The sequence below is a fragment of the Cydia splendana genome, chromosome 25 (genome assembly GCF_910591565.1).
Source record: "Cydia splendana chromosome 25, ilCydSple1.2, whole genome shotgun sequence".
NCBI classification, from domain to species: Eukaryota; Metazoa; Arthropoda; class Insecta; order Lepidoptera; family Tortricidae; genus Cydia; species Cydia splendana.
The window spans coordinates 2,917,188-2,933,157 of NC_085984.1; the positions used below are offsets into that span (position 1 = coordinate 2,917,188).

General features: G+C 41.2%; 1 protein-coding gene and 2 long non-coding RNA genes across 5 annotated transcripts in view; 1 reads left to right on the forward strand and 2 right to left on the reverse strand.

Annotated features, from left to right (window-relative positions):
- Positions 1-15,970, reverse strand: part of LOC134802884 (uncharacterized) — a 128,895-nt gene that overhangs the window by 40,681 nt on the left and 72,244 nt on the right. The gene's annotated exons all lie outside the window — the stretch shown is intronic.
- The window catches only part of LOC134802881 (uncharacterized), a 77,907-nt gene that overhangs the window by 32,602 nt on the left and 29,335 nt on the right, over positions 1-15,970 (forward strand). The window lies entirely within an intron of this gene.
- Positions 1-15,970, reverse strand: part of LOC134802725 (cullin-1) — a 37,537-nt gene that overhangs the window by 4,824 nt on the left and 16,743 nt on the right. For both annotated transcript variants that reach the window (XM_063775376.1, XM_063775375.1), the window contains exons 5-16: positions 15,331-15,426; positions 14,773-14,919; positions 14,252-14,398; positions 12,926-13,105; positions 11,299-11,433; positions 7,121-7,279; positions 6,261-6,390; positions 5,056-5,189; positions 3,725-3,832; positions 2,077-2,148; positions 1,772-1,924; positions 901-1,019 (exon numbers count right to left, since the gene is read on the reverse strand). In XM_063775376.1, the coding sequence (XP_063631446.1) occupies positions 901-1,019; positions 1,772-1,924; positions 2,077-2,148; positions 3,725-3,832; positions 5,056-5,189; positions 6,261-6,390; positions 7,121-7,279; positions 11,299-11,433; positions 12,926-13,105; positions 14,252-14,398; positions 14,773-14,919; positions 15,331-15,426 (1,580 nt within the window). The remainder of the gene's footprint in view (positions 1-900; positions 1,020-1,771; positions 1,925-2,076; positions 2,149-3,724; positions 3,833-5,055; positions 5,190-6,260; positions 6,391-7,120; positions 7,280-11,298; positions 11,434-12,925; positions 13,106-14,251; positions 14,399-14,772; positions 14,920-15,330; positions 15,427-15,970) is intronic.

Below are 15,970 nucleotides of genomic sequence, written 5' to 3' on the forward strand. Positions count from 1 at the left end.
AGTCTAGCTTAAAGGGCGAGGAAGCCAGGCCGTTTTGTAACACCAGGCTGGCAATCCCAATTCTGGTAGAGATAAATGTTCTTTTTTAAACAATGCTCGTTGAGACTGTTTTTGAAGCAGTTGGTGACGAGCTCGCCCTTGCTCATGTTGTACAGCCAGTTGAGCTTGCGGCCCGAGTGTTGAGACATGTTGAGACGTGTTGAGACTGACCTGTTCTTGAAGCAGTTGGTGACGAGCTCGCCCTTACTCATGTTGTACAGCCAGTTGAGCTTGCGGCCCGAGTGTTGAGACATGTTGAGACGTGTTGAGACTGACCTGTTCTTGAAGCAGTTGGTGACGAGCTCGCCCTTGCTCATGTTGTACAGCCAGTTGAGCTTGCGGCCCGAGTGTTGAGACATGTTGAGACGTGTTGAGACTGACCTGTTCTTGAAGCAGTTGGTGACGAGCTCGCCCTTGCTCATGTTGTACAGCCAGTTGAGCTTGCGGCCCGGGTGTTGAGACATGTTAAGACGTGTTGAGACTGACCTGTTCTTGAAGCAGTTGGTGACGAGCTCACCCTTGCTCATGTTGTACAGCCAGTTGAGCTTGCGGCCCGAGTGTTGAGACATGTTGAGACGTGTTGAGACATGTTGAGACGTGTTGAGACATGTTGAGACGTGTTGAGACTGACCTGTTCTTGAAGCAGTTGGTGACGAGCTCGCCCTTGCTCATGTTGTACAGCCAGTTGAGCTTGCGGCCCGAGTGTTGAGACATGTTGAGACGTGTTGAGACTGACCTGTTCTTGAAGCAGTTGGTGACGAGCTCGCCCTTGCTCATGTTGTACAGCCAGTTGAGCTTGCGGCCCGAGTGTTGAGACATGTTGAGACGTGTTGAGACATGTTGAGACGTGTTGAGACTGACCTGTTCTTGAAGCAGTTGGTGACGAGCTCGCCCTTACTCATGTTGTACAGCCAGTTGAGCTTGCGGCCCGAGTGTTGAGACGAGTAGAATGTCGTGAATCGGCTCACGGAACGCTCGAGCTGAAAAACAATAAAAAAAATTGAATTACTCAAAATTATAAGCAATAACATTCACGAAGATGTTACGTGTGCACCTTGCCTATTTATAGAATCGACTGTGATATAAAGAGGCCAGGTCGCGAGGCCGTTTTGTAACACGAGGCAGGTAATCCCCTAATAAATAAGTGTTCTTCTTTAAAAACAAGAATTTCCACTTACTTCTGTGGGCAGTTTTAAGGAAGATGATTACTGGAAGGGCCAGGAGCCCGACGAGAGCACCTGGATGCTGAAGTCGATGTGCAGGGACGCCTCTAAATGTATCTATCCCTTTCTAACTACAGTATACACCGATATAATGAAGTATTTTATCTAAACGCATCCCTCATATAGAAATTTATCGGCCGAGTATGACTTGAAGGACGAGGAGGCAAGGTCGTTTAGTAACACGAGGCAGGCAATCCCCTATACATAAGTGATTTTAACGATTTCCACTTACTTCTGTGGGCAGTTGGAAGGAAGATGATTGCTGGAAAGGCCAGGAGCCGGACGAGAGCACCTGGATGCTGAAGTCGATGTGCAGGGACGCCTCTAAATGTATCTGTCCCTTTCTAACTACAGCATACAGCGATACAATGAAGTATTTTACCTAAACGCATCCCTCATATAGAAATTTGTCGGCCGAGTATGACTTGAGGGACGAGGTCGCGAGGCCGTTAAGTAACGCGAGGCAGGCAATCCCCTATAAATAAGTGATTTTATCGATTTTCACTTACTTCTGTGGGCAGTTGGAAGGAAGATGATTGCTGGAAGGGCCAGGAGCCGGACGAGAGCACCTGGATGCTGAAGTCGATGTGCAGGGACGGCTCGGAGCTGTTCGACATGTGCTTTCGGAAGTTCTCGTTCAAGTCTTTAGATACGCCGATGTCCTGATAAAAGAAAGAGAGAGCATATATTATAAACAAAAATAGATTTATATAGTAAAGGAAAAGTAAAGTCTTAAACGGAAGACCAATACAAATTTTGCGCTACTCTTGGCGTCTTAAAGCCTTTGTTTAATTTATCATAAATGTCTACACACCTGGAACATCCTCTGCAGCTTACTCGTGTATTCGAAACCGCAAGCCTGCTTCAGTTTTGAGATCATTGATGCCTGAAAATAAACATATTAATTAAATCTCCGACATGTAAACTTATACATTGAAGTGTTGTCTGACTTGACGTAAACAAGCTATTAGTTTTTGTAAACTATAGATCGTTTTTCGTAGCTTACGAAATTATGCCAATAGGGAATATTAGGCAAAGCTCTGCGTAGGTGGCACGATTAGCACATACAGTAAACAAACCTCATTCAAACAGACATCATCAATGACACATCATGCGTCACAAGATCAATCACATGGACTACCGTGAAACACGACAATCGAAAGTTCGGTTTCTGCCTCTCTTGCTTATTAATCTATAGAGAGGCACATAAAGAAATTTCGATTTTCGCGTTTCGCGGTAGGCCACCTGTAAACAAACCGCATTGGTGTCATAGTGAAAACTTGTCAAAAAACTGTTTAAGGCCTAGTATGTATAAGTTACTCTATGGTTTACTAAACAAATTAGTGCTGCACTCTGGCGGCAGAACATTGCAGTAATACTCCCTATTGGCTACTTGACAGTTTTTTTGTAAATAATGTCAATCGGTCTTGATTTTCCTGAGGATCAAATGTCTACAGAAAGAGGATTCATGGCATTCAACCAACACAAAGGTCAGAAAATAAGAGTTAAAATCTGACGCTCGCCCTCGACCATTGAAACGCCTCTAAATTATGTTGTAATGTGACGTCCCTGTACTACAGTCTGTCCAACTCGTAAATGTATAGAAGATCAAGAAAATTGCTATTTTGAACCTGAAATATTGCGTTTATGTAACATATACATACAGATGCAAAGGATAGTTGTTTAGCTGGAAACCGGATACCGGACGTTCGGCCTGACCATCGGCCGAATATTCGGTATCTGGCCGCCGAATATTCGGCCGGTGGAACTATACCTACATTTCGGTTTTTCAGGTGCGTATTGTGCAGGGTTTGATCTGTTGTTTTGAGTTCTAGGTTCGAAATGAGTGCGCGTGCAAGTGAGTGGAATATTTAAATTGTTTCAAAATTTAATAAACGAGTACGATTATGACTGTGACTGTTTCTTAATGCAATTTGTTTACTCCGAAAACAAGCAAAGTTACTATCCGGTATCCGGCTGAATAGTAAGTCACTATCCGGTATCCGGCCGGTTATTAAAATAACGGCCGGTCAGGCCGGATACCGGATAGTAACCGAATATCCGGTGCATTTCTAATATTCATAGTAGTTACACGATTTATTTTTCAATAAAATGTAAAGAATCGAATGGTACCATTTTCTTTTTTCTTTTCGAAAGTTAAAAAAAAGTTTTAGAGACTTTGGAACCTTGTATTTTTTTATAATCTCAATATATCTTTTTTTATTACACTTTTTTTATTATGGTGGCTCATTTTCTATCCATTTACATAGCTCATTTTTTTTATATTTATATTTTGGAGATCCAACAGCTATCTATGTATCTATATTGTTATAATATTCAAAATGTGTCAAGTACCGAATTGTAATTATTGTTGTACTTGTATGTTTGTATGTCTTCTTCCTTGTATTCTTATACACAACTCTATGGATCAAGTTCCTCTGACTCTAGTAAGGAGCACTTACTTCAGCGTCATCGCTCGCCGACATGTGTTGCACGAGCCGTTTGGCGAGCATCTTACTGTAGAACTTTTGGAAAACGTCCTTGTCTTCTATGTATTTAAACACAACCATCTGTGAACAAATAGGATAAAATGTATTAAAAAGTTCTGAGTATGACTTATTCAAAAATATGTCCCATAGTTCTTAATTCGCTGACATAAGACCTATGGGACATCTTTTTGAGATGATTTGTGCAACCATATTTTTACAGTTGACTGTACCATGAGTCACTGACAGTGTCAAACTGACATACACGCAAACGTCTACGTAATTTACTTTCTATATATCTCACTCGCACTAATATGCAAGTACGAGCGAGATGCATAGAAAGTAAGTTACGCACTCGGTAGTGTTTATGTCAGTGCCAAACTAGTGGTAGCCACACTGTTTTGTCAACTCGGAAAAAGCTATGAATATTTTTGTGAACGTCAGCTGCCGCTCCGTTGGTTGATTGTAGAACAGTAGTCAGTCTAAGCTAAAGCTACATCGACTTGGCAATGTTACCAAATGGATCCATCACGATTATCGCTAAATTGTTGTGCCAATATGTGACGTTCTCAATCAAACGGTACCACATTGTCGCTTGCCGTAAGGACGCTGTGGCAGGTTATTCGTATAAAGATACTATGCAAATTTCGTCTTTATGGTAAGCGACAGTGGTACCTATTTATTGAGAACGTCACATATAATATAACGTTTGTCACTTCACTATAAAGGAATTTCACTTTGTCTATGCAAAGTCGGTGCAGCTTAGGATTCTAGCTAGCGGAGGTGTTACTTATGTATCCAGTAATACTTACCACTTGGTTGAGCGTGTCTGGACCACAAACCAGTAATGTGTGTAGAAGCTTCGTGAAGGTCAGCTGCCGCTCCGTTGGTTAATTGAGGAACAGTGGGGTCAAATTTATCTGTTGGGCAAGCCGCAGTTAACCGGCCTAACATTTCTATATGACTTACCACTAATTTGGTCATTGTTAGACCACGAACCGGTAATGAGGGTATCATGCAACATGGTGAACATCAGCTGCCACTCCGTAGGTGGATATGGGAAAGAAAGAACGAGGAACTCGCCTGGGGCTGTCTGGTAGTTAAGTCAGCCCATCAGGTTTGGGGTGGCAAAGTAAAGGGGCCCACTGATTAATAGTCCGCCGGACGGTATCGGCCTGTCAGTTAGAACAAAATTTTGACAGTTCCGAACAACTGACAGGCCGAGACCGTCCGGCGGACTGTTAATCAGTGGGCCCCTTTATTCGTCGGGGAAACCGGACTTTTTTTGGCATTTTTTTAATACTCACCACTTGGTTGAGCGTGTCTTCCAGCTCTGCCTCCTCTGGGTTTTTGCTGGATTTCTTCAGCAGCAGGTCGCAGTACTTGGCCAGCAACTCTGGACTCTTGGACGAGGAGTTTGCGGCGCGAGTGACTGCGTTGCCTGATGAAAACATATGTTGTTATTAATTTTATACTTTGTTGTCTGCAGGCGATATTATTGTATAGCACTGCTATTTAAATATAGACTGTAACTAATATACATAAAGTTCATAATGCTCTGACTCTACAAATACTAATTGTTCCATTTTACCAATTAAATAAATTTGAACCTTCTGTACTATATATACGTTCCAAATTTCAATGCAACATCCTAACCACGCACCCGGCATCTGATAGCAACTAAAAGCGCTGCCATTGAAATATAGAACGTAACTGCTTTACAGAAGATTCAAAATTACTTTGACTTTAGATGGGGCGAGCGGCTGGGAAAGCACGGCGCGATAAGACGCCGACATTTAAATATGGACTGTAACTATTCTACAGAAGGTTCAAACTCCTTCGACTCTAATAAGACTCGCCTAGAGGAGCTAATGCCTTGCCATTTAAATATAGACTCTAACTATCAAATGTAAGGTTCAGATTAGCACTTACTGTTCCTCAAGCCTTGTCCAAGGCGGCCACGGAGCCGGAATCGTTGTCCAATGCAACCAACAAATTTGAACCTTCTGTGCACGGGTTACGGTCCATATTTCAATGTTCAGCTTTTCTATCAATGTAGCCCGACGGGGTAAGGCGCTGCCACTTAAAAATGAGCTGTAAATACTGTATACAGGGTTCAAAATAGCACTTACTGTCAATGAAGTCTGCTACGAAACCGGAATCGATGTTGAGTGCAACCAACAAATTTGAACCTTCTGTGCAGGGGTTACGGTCCATATTTCAATGTTCTGATTATTCTATTAATGTAGCCCGACGGGGTAGGGTGCTGCCACTTAAAAATGAGCTATAAATACTGTATACAAGGTTCAAATTAGCACTTACTGTTAATGAAGTCTGCTACGACACCGGAATCGTTTTTGAATGTGACCAACCAATTTGAACCTGATGAGCAGGGATTACGGTCCACATTTCAATGTTCAGCTTATTCTATTAATGTAGCCCGACGGGGTAGGGTGCTGCCACTTAAAATTGAGCTATAAATACTGTATATAGGGTTCAAAATAGCACTTACTGTTAATGAATCGTCCGCAAGCCTTGTCCAGGGCGGCCACGAAGCCGGAATCGTTGTTGAATGCCACCAACACGAGCGCGTTGTATTTCTTGTGCACTTCGAGTATCGTTGAAACGTACACCTTAGGGTCCTGGAAATAAGGTGCAATTTAGAATACGAATTTTATTTCAAGATAACGAGATTTAGTGTTATTTTTTTTTTTTTACTTTAAATTACGTGGGAAGAAATGGAAGTACACTGAAACCCGCTTAAGAAGATTCTGCGGGGAAACAGCGTATTAACCGGGATATAGTTTCATATATTTCATACAATTGTAAAATGGTATATTTCGTGGGAAATGGTATTAAACGAGTTCCAACATATCTCGTTTTCTTGGGTAGCTACAGCTTTTTAATCCGCCGACGGAGTAGCAGCTGACCTATACTACATTTTAGCGGTGACTAACCTTATTCGCGGGTCATAAATCTGTTGTTCAAGCAGACGACACAGCTAGGTGAGCCCGTCAGAGCGAGAAAGCTATACCTTTGGTATGTCAATCTTGCTGTGTAACTCAATGGGGAAATTAAACTGTTTTCTACATGTTTGAGCGGCTATTAGTCGTATTTCTTATCAGCCAACGGAGCGGCAGCTGACTTGCACTAACCGTATGCGCCGGTTCCCCGCACTTGTCGATGGCGTGAAGACCTTACGCGTCGATGTGTTGCTCAAGCACGTAGCTCGGTGAGCCCGTCAGAGCGAGAAGGCTATACCTTTGGTATGTTAACTCAGTCGGGAAGAAATTCAACTGTTTTCTGCGTGTTTGAGTGGCTAATAGTCATATTTCTCATCAGCCAACGGAGCGGCAGCTGACTTGCACTAACCGTATGCGCGGGTTCCCCGCACTTGTCGATGGCGTGTAGCCCTTGCGCGTGGATGTGTTGCTCGAGCAGGCGACGTAGCTCGGTGAGCCCGTCCGGGATGCGAGCGAGAAGGCTGTACATCCGTCCCAAGTCGGTGTTCTTATCGCCGTCAAGGAGTTTCTGAAAATAAAGACAAAACTTCAGTGGACAGATTGCATATGTCGATGTCTGTGTCACAGTGTAAAAAGTAACAGTGGACCGACGCCTTTGATGTTTGCGTAAATGCCGACACCGCACAAGAACACAGTAGGGTTGTCACAGACTTTTACACAACTGCCCAAATAACTGCACATTTCAAATAAGACACGCTAACCCTGTAATTAGTACCGAGCTACTAACAATGGCGAAAATACCCGATAGTCGGGTTTTCGGCACTGAATTTGTTAAGCGTAGCAAGTTTTTCTAAAGAATATTGAGCGTAGTACGAGCTTCTAAAATAGAATTTTGAGCGAATCGACGGCTCCTAAAATTGAATTTTGTGCGACTTCCTAACAAGAATCTTGAGCGTAGCGCGTGCCTCTAAAGAATCATGAGCGTAGTTAGGGGTTCCAAAGAATTTTAATTGTAAAGGTTTCTAGAATCTAGATCATTGCTAAGGCCGCCTGCAGAATCTCGCGAACTAAATTGACATGAGTTTGACAAATAAAATGATACCAGGAATAGCAAAGAAAAAATAGTCACGGGTATATGTCGATAAAATAATATCGATAAGTAAAATATAAGATTGCACTACCCTGTGATATAAGTAAGATATTGCACTTACTACTCATGTCATAATTATAATGGGGTCACAAACGATTTCGATTTATATGAATGTGACGAGAAAAGTGGTTGATCCATTGTAAGAATGTGACGTTACCGATCAAATCAGGAGGTGCGGATGCGAAATTGACAAATTTCAATGTTAGTATGCAGGTTTGGAGGCAAGTTGTTTATTTCAAGAGCTCGGTTGTCGACATAAATCTAAAATTGGTGATTTAAGAGGCCGGTAACGATTTTAGAGCAGAAATGTGAAATTGATAGATTTAGTCGTTGAAATTGTACACCTTTGGTTACGTAATATCTAAATAACAAGTATTGGTTTCTATTAGCACGTCTTCTCATTTTGGCTTTTATACTGGGTCAAGCAGATCTTGTCAGTAGAAAAAGGCGGCAAATTTGAAAAATGTAGGCGCGAAAGGATATCGTCCCATAGAAAATTTGAATTTCGCGCCTTTTTCTACTGACAAGATTTGCTTGACCATCGATAATAATGAGGTCGCGAGCGTGCAGCGTTTACCTAAACATCCATCAGAAAAAAAAATCATTACTTATTTAGTGAGTCTGTTTTCAAAAAAAATGATCTGTATAAGTGCAAAATAAGAAGACGTGCTAATAGAAACCAGTACTTGTTATTTCTATTACATAACAAAAGGTGTACAATTTCATTGACTAAATCTATCAATTTTACATTTTTGCGACTAAAATCGATACCGGCCTCTTAATTTTGTACATGCGGCCGGTAGATGAGTTTGATCCATAATTATTTAAATTCTGACCTAACTGTCAACTTGAATGTCCAGTTTAGGGACTGGTCTTTACAATCGAAGCAATAGGGATCACCGTGCACAAATTAAATGAGAATTTAATCACATTGTACGAAATATTTCCCCGTCTGGGCTGACCTTATTTGTATTTTGAGCCAGAATTACTGTTTCTATGCTATCACCTAACTTGTTACTCTAGCTGTAAGATTTCCTAACAATTAATATATTTGATATACATTATAATTAAATAAAATATTTATTTAATTATAATGTATATCAAATATCCTTGTCTCCATTACTATAAAATTGCACAATTTTCGAAATACCAAGTAAAATTAGTAAAATAACTTAAAGATACATTTTAACTGACCGCGCAACAGTAGCGCCCCTAGCGGTGAATTCTCGCGCTATTCTCTAATTCAAACTTTTTTGAAAATATCGATATGAACAGCACTGGCCAAACTGTGGTATCATTTGTGCACATTGACCTGTCAATTTAGTTCGCGAGATTCTGGAGGCAACTGTAGTATACCTGGAACCACAGACCAACCCCTATAGACCGAGCTTATAGGACGACTCGCGGTCACCGCCCGTATGGTGTATAGGTCAAATATAAGATTGTTCGCGCGCCGCTCCGATCAGTTGCGCCCAAGGTTACGACCTGTTAGCACGAGTCTAAGAAAATAAATCGTAAACTATTGAATTCATTGGGAAATCATGGGATATTGCAGCGTAAAATGGTGTGGCAAGTCATCTAAGACTTCTACTTACAAAACAGATGGAATAACATCCCACAGGAAAGCGAAATTCATTATTTCATTGAATAATGTTTCTTGTCCGCGGGGTTCATTTTATACTGGTCGGTAAGCAGAGGCGAAGTATGTTCGTCCCTTTTCGTCAACTTGAAAATGCAATGCGCTATCCCTTTCCCTTTCGACTAGTGATGAGACGATGATGGTTTTTCAGTTGCGAAAACTTCGTGCTTCGTCATACCGTATTGTACCATTTTAGACATGATATTATATAGGTAACATGTTGTGTAAGTTTTTTTAGAATCCTCTAGGCCAGCGGAGCAGTTAGGCCGCATGTCACGAGATGGACCTGATGATGAACTCCAAAGAAGTGCGAGGGAACTCTGTGTTGGTTTGTGATAGACATATGTTGTATGGGTTTTTTAGAATCCTCTGGGTTAGCAGTTAGGTCTCATGTCACGAGATGGACCTGATGATGAACTTCAAAGAAGTGCGAGGGAACTCGGTGTTGGCTTGTGATAGACATTTGTTGTATGGGTTTTTTAGAATCCTCTGGGTTAGCAGTTAGGTCTCATGTCACGAGATGGACCTGATGATGAACTTCAAAGAAGTTCCAGGGAACTCGGTGTTGGTTTGTGATAGACATATGTTGTATGGGTTTTTTAGAATCCTCTAGGTGAGCAGTTAGGTCTCATGTCACGAGATGGACCTCAAAGAAGTGCGAGAGAACTCGGAGTTGATTTGTAATAGGCATATGTTATTGGTCCATTTGAATATGTTTTCAATACAACCTTCTATGACCTTAATAAAACGGACAAAAGAAAATAATTGTATGAGATTTTGGCGACACTTTTTTCTCGTATCGAAAGAGATTGCGATTCTGAGTGGAAATAATATAAAAATTCTAAATTTTAAAATTCAAGTTCTGAGTACTTTAAACAGAAATGACCTAATATGTTAAGTAAAAATTTCAGGTACATTGTTAAATTACTTAATGAAATATTAAATTAATCGATATATTTATTAAGTAAGTTTACTCTAAGTATACTAAATTGGTAACAATTTTACCACAATAAATTTCGATATCACTGGTAGCAGAACTGGTAATGAATATGTCCCATCCCTACACTTACACGTGTCAGCGCGCCATGTTTGAAACGACCAATCGCAACGCCGTGAGCACCCCTCCCGCACCTCACAGTTTGGTGATTTGCGTCGGGAACAAAATGGCCAATATTAGGTTTCTAGAGGCGGTGTTCTGTGCCTGGAACTCAGCGTGGAATATCTCGAGATGTTTCTCGATAAGCACTCGGCACAAATATACTTGCACACGTCGCTGCTACTCGACACTAGCCCTTATTGCTATGGCGTTACAGTCCAATTTAGAGCCAGGTGACTTGATTGTCACCAACCTTTAATATCTCATGATGGCGGCCGTGGTACACTTTTAAATTACAATCTCGAGCGTAGTTGAGATTTCTAAAGTAGAATAGGAGTGTAGTAAGAGCGTAAAGACGATTTACGAAAAATGACTTTCAGCATAGCGAGGGCTTTTGAGAGCAGGGACGACTTCCAAACGAGAATCTTGAGCGTAGCGCGTGTTTCTAAGATATAAACCCGAGTGTAGCTAAGGATTTTTGTAGAAGAATCTTGAGCGTAACGAAGGTTTCAAAAGATGAATTTTGATCGTAGCCAGGGTTTCTCTACAAGAATCTTGAGCGTAACGAAGGTTTCTACAGATGAATGAGCGTAGCCAGGGTTTCTCTAGAAGAATCTTGAGCGTACCGAAGGTTTCTAAAGATGAATTTTGAGCGTAGCGAGGGTTTCTAAAGTGGAATCTAGATCATGGCTAGTGTTTTACCTGGAACTCAGCGTGGAATATCTCGAGATGTTTCTCGATGAGCACTCGGTCGCAGGTCTTGGCGAGCCGCTCCATGGTCGTCTCGTGCAAATATACTTGCACACGTCGCTGCTCCTCTTGCAAACGCTGCTCGGCCTGGGAACAAATATATGGACGGGTTAGGCGGACGTCACATTGGATGCGGGATCGCAGGTGCGCCGGTATATACTAGAGATGCACCGGATATTCGGTTACTATCCGGTATGGGGCCTATCCGGCCATTATTTTAATATCCGGCTGGATACCGGATAGTGACTTACTATCCGGCCGGATACCGGATAGTAACATTGCTTGATTTTGGAGTATACAAATTGGATTTAAGAAACAGTTCATGATCGTGCATAATCGTACTTGTTTATTATTTGAAAACAATTTAAACATTCCACTGACTTGCACGCACACTCATTTCGAACCTAGAAATGTGTCTGCGCGAACGTTCACTAGGAAACAGGTCAAACCTGCACAATGCGCATCTAAAAAACCGAAATGTAGGTATAGTTCCACTAGCCGAATATTCTGCGGCCGGATACCGAATATTCGGCCGATGGTCAGTCCGAATATCCGGTATCCGGTATCCGCTATCCGTTGCATCACTAGTATATACATTATAAAGATGTAGTGCATAATTGACACATTGACTGCACCATAACCAATACGAACGTTTCCGAGAAAATACGATGGAAAATAATTATACACTACATCTGTACAGATATTACATATTATGTATAATTACATAAAGATCATATTGAGCATGGTATAATAATATACTCCGCCTGGTACTCCATTCCCGTCTTTTCTAGGTCACCTAACTGACACGGGCCTACGTCATCATGCGACAGCGCTATATGATAATATGCGATAGCGCTATATATAGCGGCCATGTTGTTGTGACGTAGGCCCGTGTCACTCTGGGAATGGAAGACCATGTTTTATTAGACTATGATATTGAGCAACTTTTCAGAATATCTAGAACGCAGCGATGGTTGTATGGCAAAATAGAATCTCGAGCGTCTAAAGCAGAATTTTAAGCGTAATAAAGGGTTTTAAAATAGAATCTTGAGCTTCGTGAGGCTTTTTAAAGAATAATCTTTATTTATAAACCCCTAGAGCGTAAAAGTCTTTCTATAGTAAAATCTGAGCAAAGAGGTTTCTAAGGGTGACCGACCATAATATACGCGATATCAAGGATTGTAAGAGTTTTTAAAGTAGAATCTTGAGCGTAGTGAGGGTTTATAGGAAGAATCTCGAGCGTAGTGAGATTTTTTTTTAAATCTTGAACATAGGAAATTTGAGGAAGAATTTCGAACGTAGCGAAACTTGTCACAAAGAATCTCGAGCATAGCGAGGGTTTATTGAGAAGAATCTCGAGCGTAGCGAAACTTTTCAGAAAGAATCTCGAGCGTAGCGAGTTTCTTGAGAAGAATATTGAGCATGGCAAGGGTTTTTCTAGAAGAATCTTGAGCGTAGCCAGGATTTTTTGAGAAGAATCTTGAGCATAGCGAGGGATTTAGAGAAGGAATCTCGAGGGTAGCCAAAATTTTCAGAAAGAATCTAGAGTGTAGCTAGGGTATTTACTGTTATGCCTCACCTTGATCATGTACTCAGTGACCGGGTTATTCCTCAGGAACTCGGTGCTCTCCCGGGTGTAGAACCTCTCCGTGTCCTCGAGGAACACTGCCTCGAAGGTGTCCTTGTAGATGGCCAGGTTCTGGCCGCGGGCGCTGGGGTCCTCCTCGTTCAGCCCCAGGGCCACGTAGCAGTTGATCACCTGGAATTGTAACAAAGTAAAATAAATAAATAACGTACCTTTTTTTAAATATATAATGCTACATTTAATTTTTATTTTATTTCCAATTAAATTTGGGTATAGGCCTCCTCCAATCCTTTACAGTATATCCTATTTTTTGCATCTTGAGTCCAATTAAGCCCAGATATTGAAACAATATCGTCTATCCACCTCGTCTGTGGTCTCCCAGTGTCTGGTACCTTGAGGTCCTTGCCATTCTGTGACCGCCTTTGTCCATCTTTGGTCTTCTAATCTGGCTAACGCCCACTTGCACCATCCCACTAACCCGGGGTTAAGCGGGTAAACCGTTAACCTAGTGTCAAATTGTACTGGTAACCATGGCAACTCTAGGTTTAACCGGTTGCCCCGGGATAGTGGAATGGTGGTGGTGCAAGTGGGCCTAAGTGACCTGCCCATTTCCACTTCAGTACAACCTTATAGTGCGACATAAAATAGTAGAAATTAAATAAAATGGTACTAAAGAAATTCCATACTATTGTTGCCATGTTTAAGAATTTTACGTCAAAAGTGTCACAGTTACGTAGGAAGTGGCGCCCTCATTTATTTTCTACAATTTCTTGTCGGACTATACTGATCGACATAGTTCCAAAGTAGGCCTCCGGTTTGGGAGTCTTGCTTTGGGAAGCCTAACTTAACTGGCAGACTAGCGACCCAAATGATAAGCAGCCACCGCAGCCTATGGACGCGTGTAACTCCAATTACAAGCACGTGGCCTTTCATATCCCAAATACTAACAGTTTGATTATCCCAATTTTCCCCAACTGCTCTCGTTTTAGAACAAAATTGGTACATAACCAAGATGATTTGGTAGTAAATATACAATTTCTGGTATATAAGAAGTAAATTACAGCTTAGTTGTACCCTTTTTTTGGCAAAGTATCTCACAAATTACATAATCTTTTATTCAAAATTTGTATTTTTGTCGTAAAACGTACGCGGTGCTCGACGCGGCCCCAGTACATGTCATCTTGAAACTTAAGTCATTGTCAATAGAGGTGACAGCAAGGTGTCATCTATTGGGCATTAGCATGTCGAGCATTAGTGCGTTTACCTAGGTAATCTGCTCTATTAAGGCAAGCCAGGAAAAGGGTTAATAGTTCCACTCACCCCAGAAACGAGTCTCGTGTTAATAGTCTCCCCGTTGCGTTCCCGCTCGATCAGCTTCAGCACAGCGTTGGTGACCTGCTTGTTCAAACATTTGAACAAGTTGTCGCGCCACGTGACCAATGCCAGCTGATATATCTCGTATATCCCCTGAAAAAGATATTGAAATAAGTTTATACTACAAAATAACACAATCATTGCCGACTGTGCTTAATACCCCCAAAAAATTTAGTCTAAAGCTTTTGATAGCATAGACAGGAACTATATGAACGTTTGGATAATGGTTATGAGTTAAAATGACATCTTAATGACGGAAAATAATGAATAGAAAATGTTAGTAAATTTTTTTCTGCTATTATAACTAATTGAACAAAAAAAAAACTTATAATAGATTTGGTGTTCCACAGGGTGGTATACTAGGTCCGATACTATTCCTTATTCATAGAAATAACCTCTCAAACGTTTACGAATATGCAAAGAACTCATATAATGTTTGCGAATCAGGTTTTTGTACAAATACTAACCTTCCTGCCCTCCTCGCACTCACGCTTAACCCAATGCCGGTTGAGGTAAGCGCAGACTCCGTTAAGCACGCGCGAGCTGAACTGGTATTCTTCCCACTGGTTGGTGTAGAACGCGAGAACATCTTCACCCATCAGATCGGCTCCGTTCTGAGAAAAAAATGGCAAATTAGACTTCAGTCTAGAAAAGGCGGCATATTTGAATAAAATAAACGAAAATTGGACAAGATTTCGTATTTTTTTTTCTATCGAAATACTTTAACTTAATTGGTTTTGGTTGGAGTCTGCCCTTGCAAATATAGTGTAGAGTCAGACCTAGACAAGTCTGCAACCATAATTATTGATAGTACACGCATATATACGTCATAATTTCATAGAAGTTTGACGTTTAAGATAACACTTGCACTGCGTGTGCTATCAAAATCGTTGCAGACTTGTCTTGGTCTGACTCTAGTAGTTTTCGTGTGTGCTTTTATGATCATTGCCCTTGATTCACTTGTAAAGTACATAAAAACAACAACTTGTGTTAGCCCTTTCTTCAAAATAGGAATCACTCCTTACCTTGAGGAGATTGACGAGGTAGTTCCTGAGGAATTCCCTGAGGCGCTTATAGAGCTCCAGGCCTACCAGCTGAGCGCCGCCGGTCGTCGCTGGACTCTGTAACATTCAACAAAACAGTAAAATAATTATTTTAAATCTTAAATATTCTTTCCTTTTTGAAGTGAAAACATCTTTAGCGGCGCTGTGCACTTTTTGTGATGGGGAAAAAATGTTAAACTCGCGACAGGTCACGTGACCGACAGATTCGACCGATTGAAAATTCGTAAGACGGACACGTGACCTGGTCGAAAAACTGTTACAATGTCATTGAATTTTCACTTCTGCCGGCACTCCCGGAGTGCAACCCGTTGTTTTTTTTTTTTATTGTGGGACGTACATACCACATGACAATCTATAAATTGTATGTACAGAGGTCATTCTCAATGAAAAATTCAACTATGATCAACTCCGGTCTGGTCTGGTCTGGTGGTGGTGGTCTTGTCCCACGTTGACCAGAGTTGATCTGGTACATCTGTACATAAAATTGTTCATCTTTTCACCAGTATAAGACGAATATTTGATGATTTTTTTGTTCTATTTAAGTGTAGAAGAATCTTGAGCGTAAAATTTCTAGTGAAGAATCTTGAGCGCAGTCAGGATT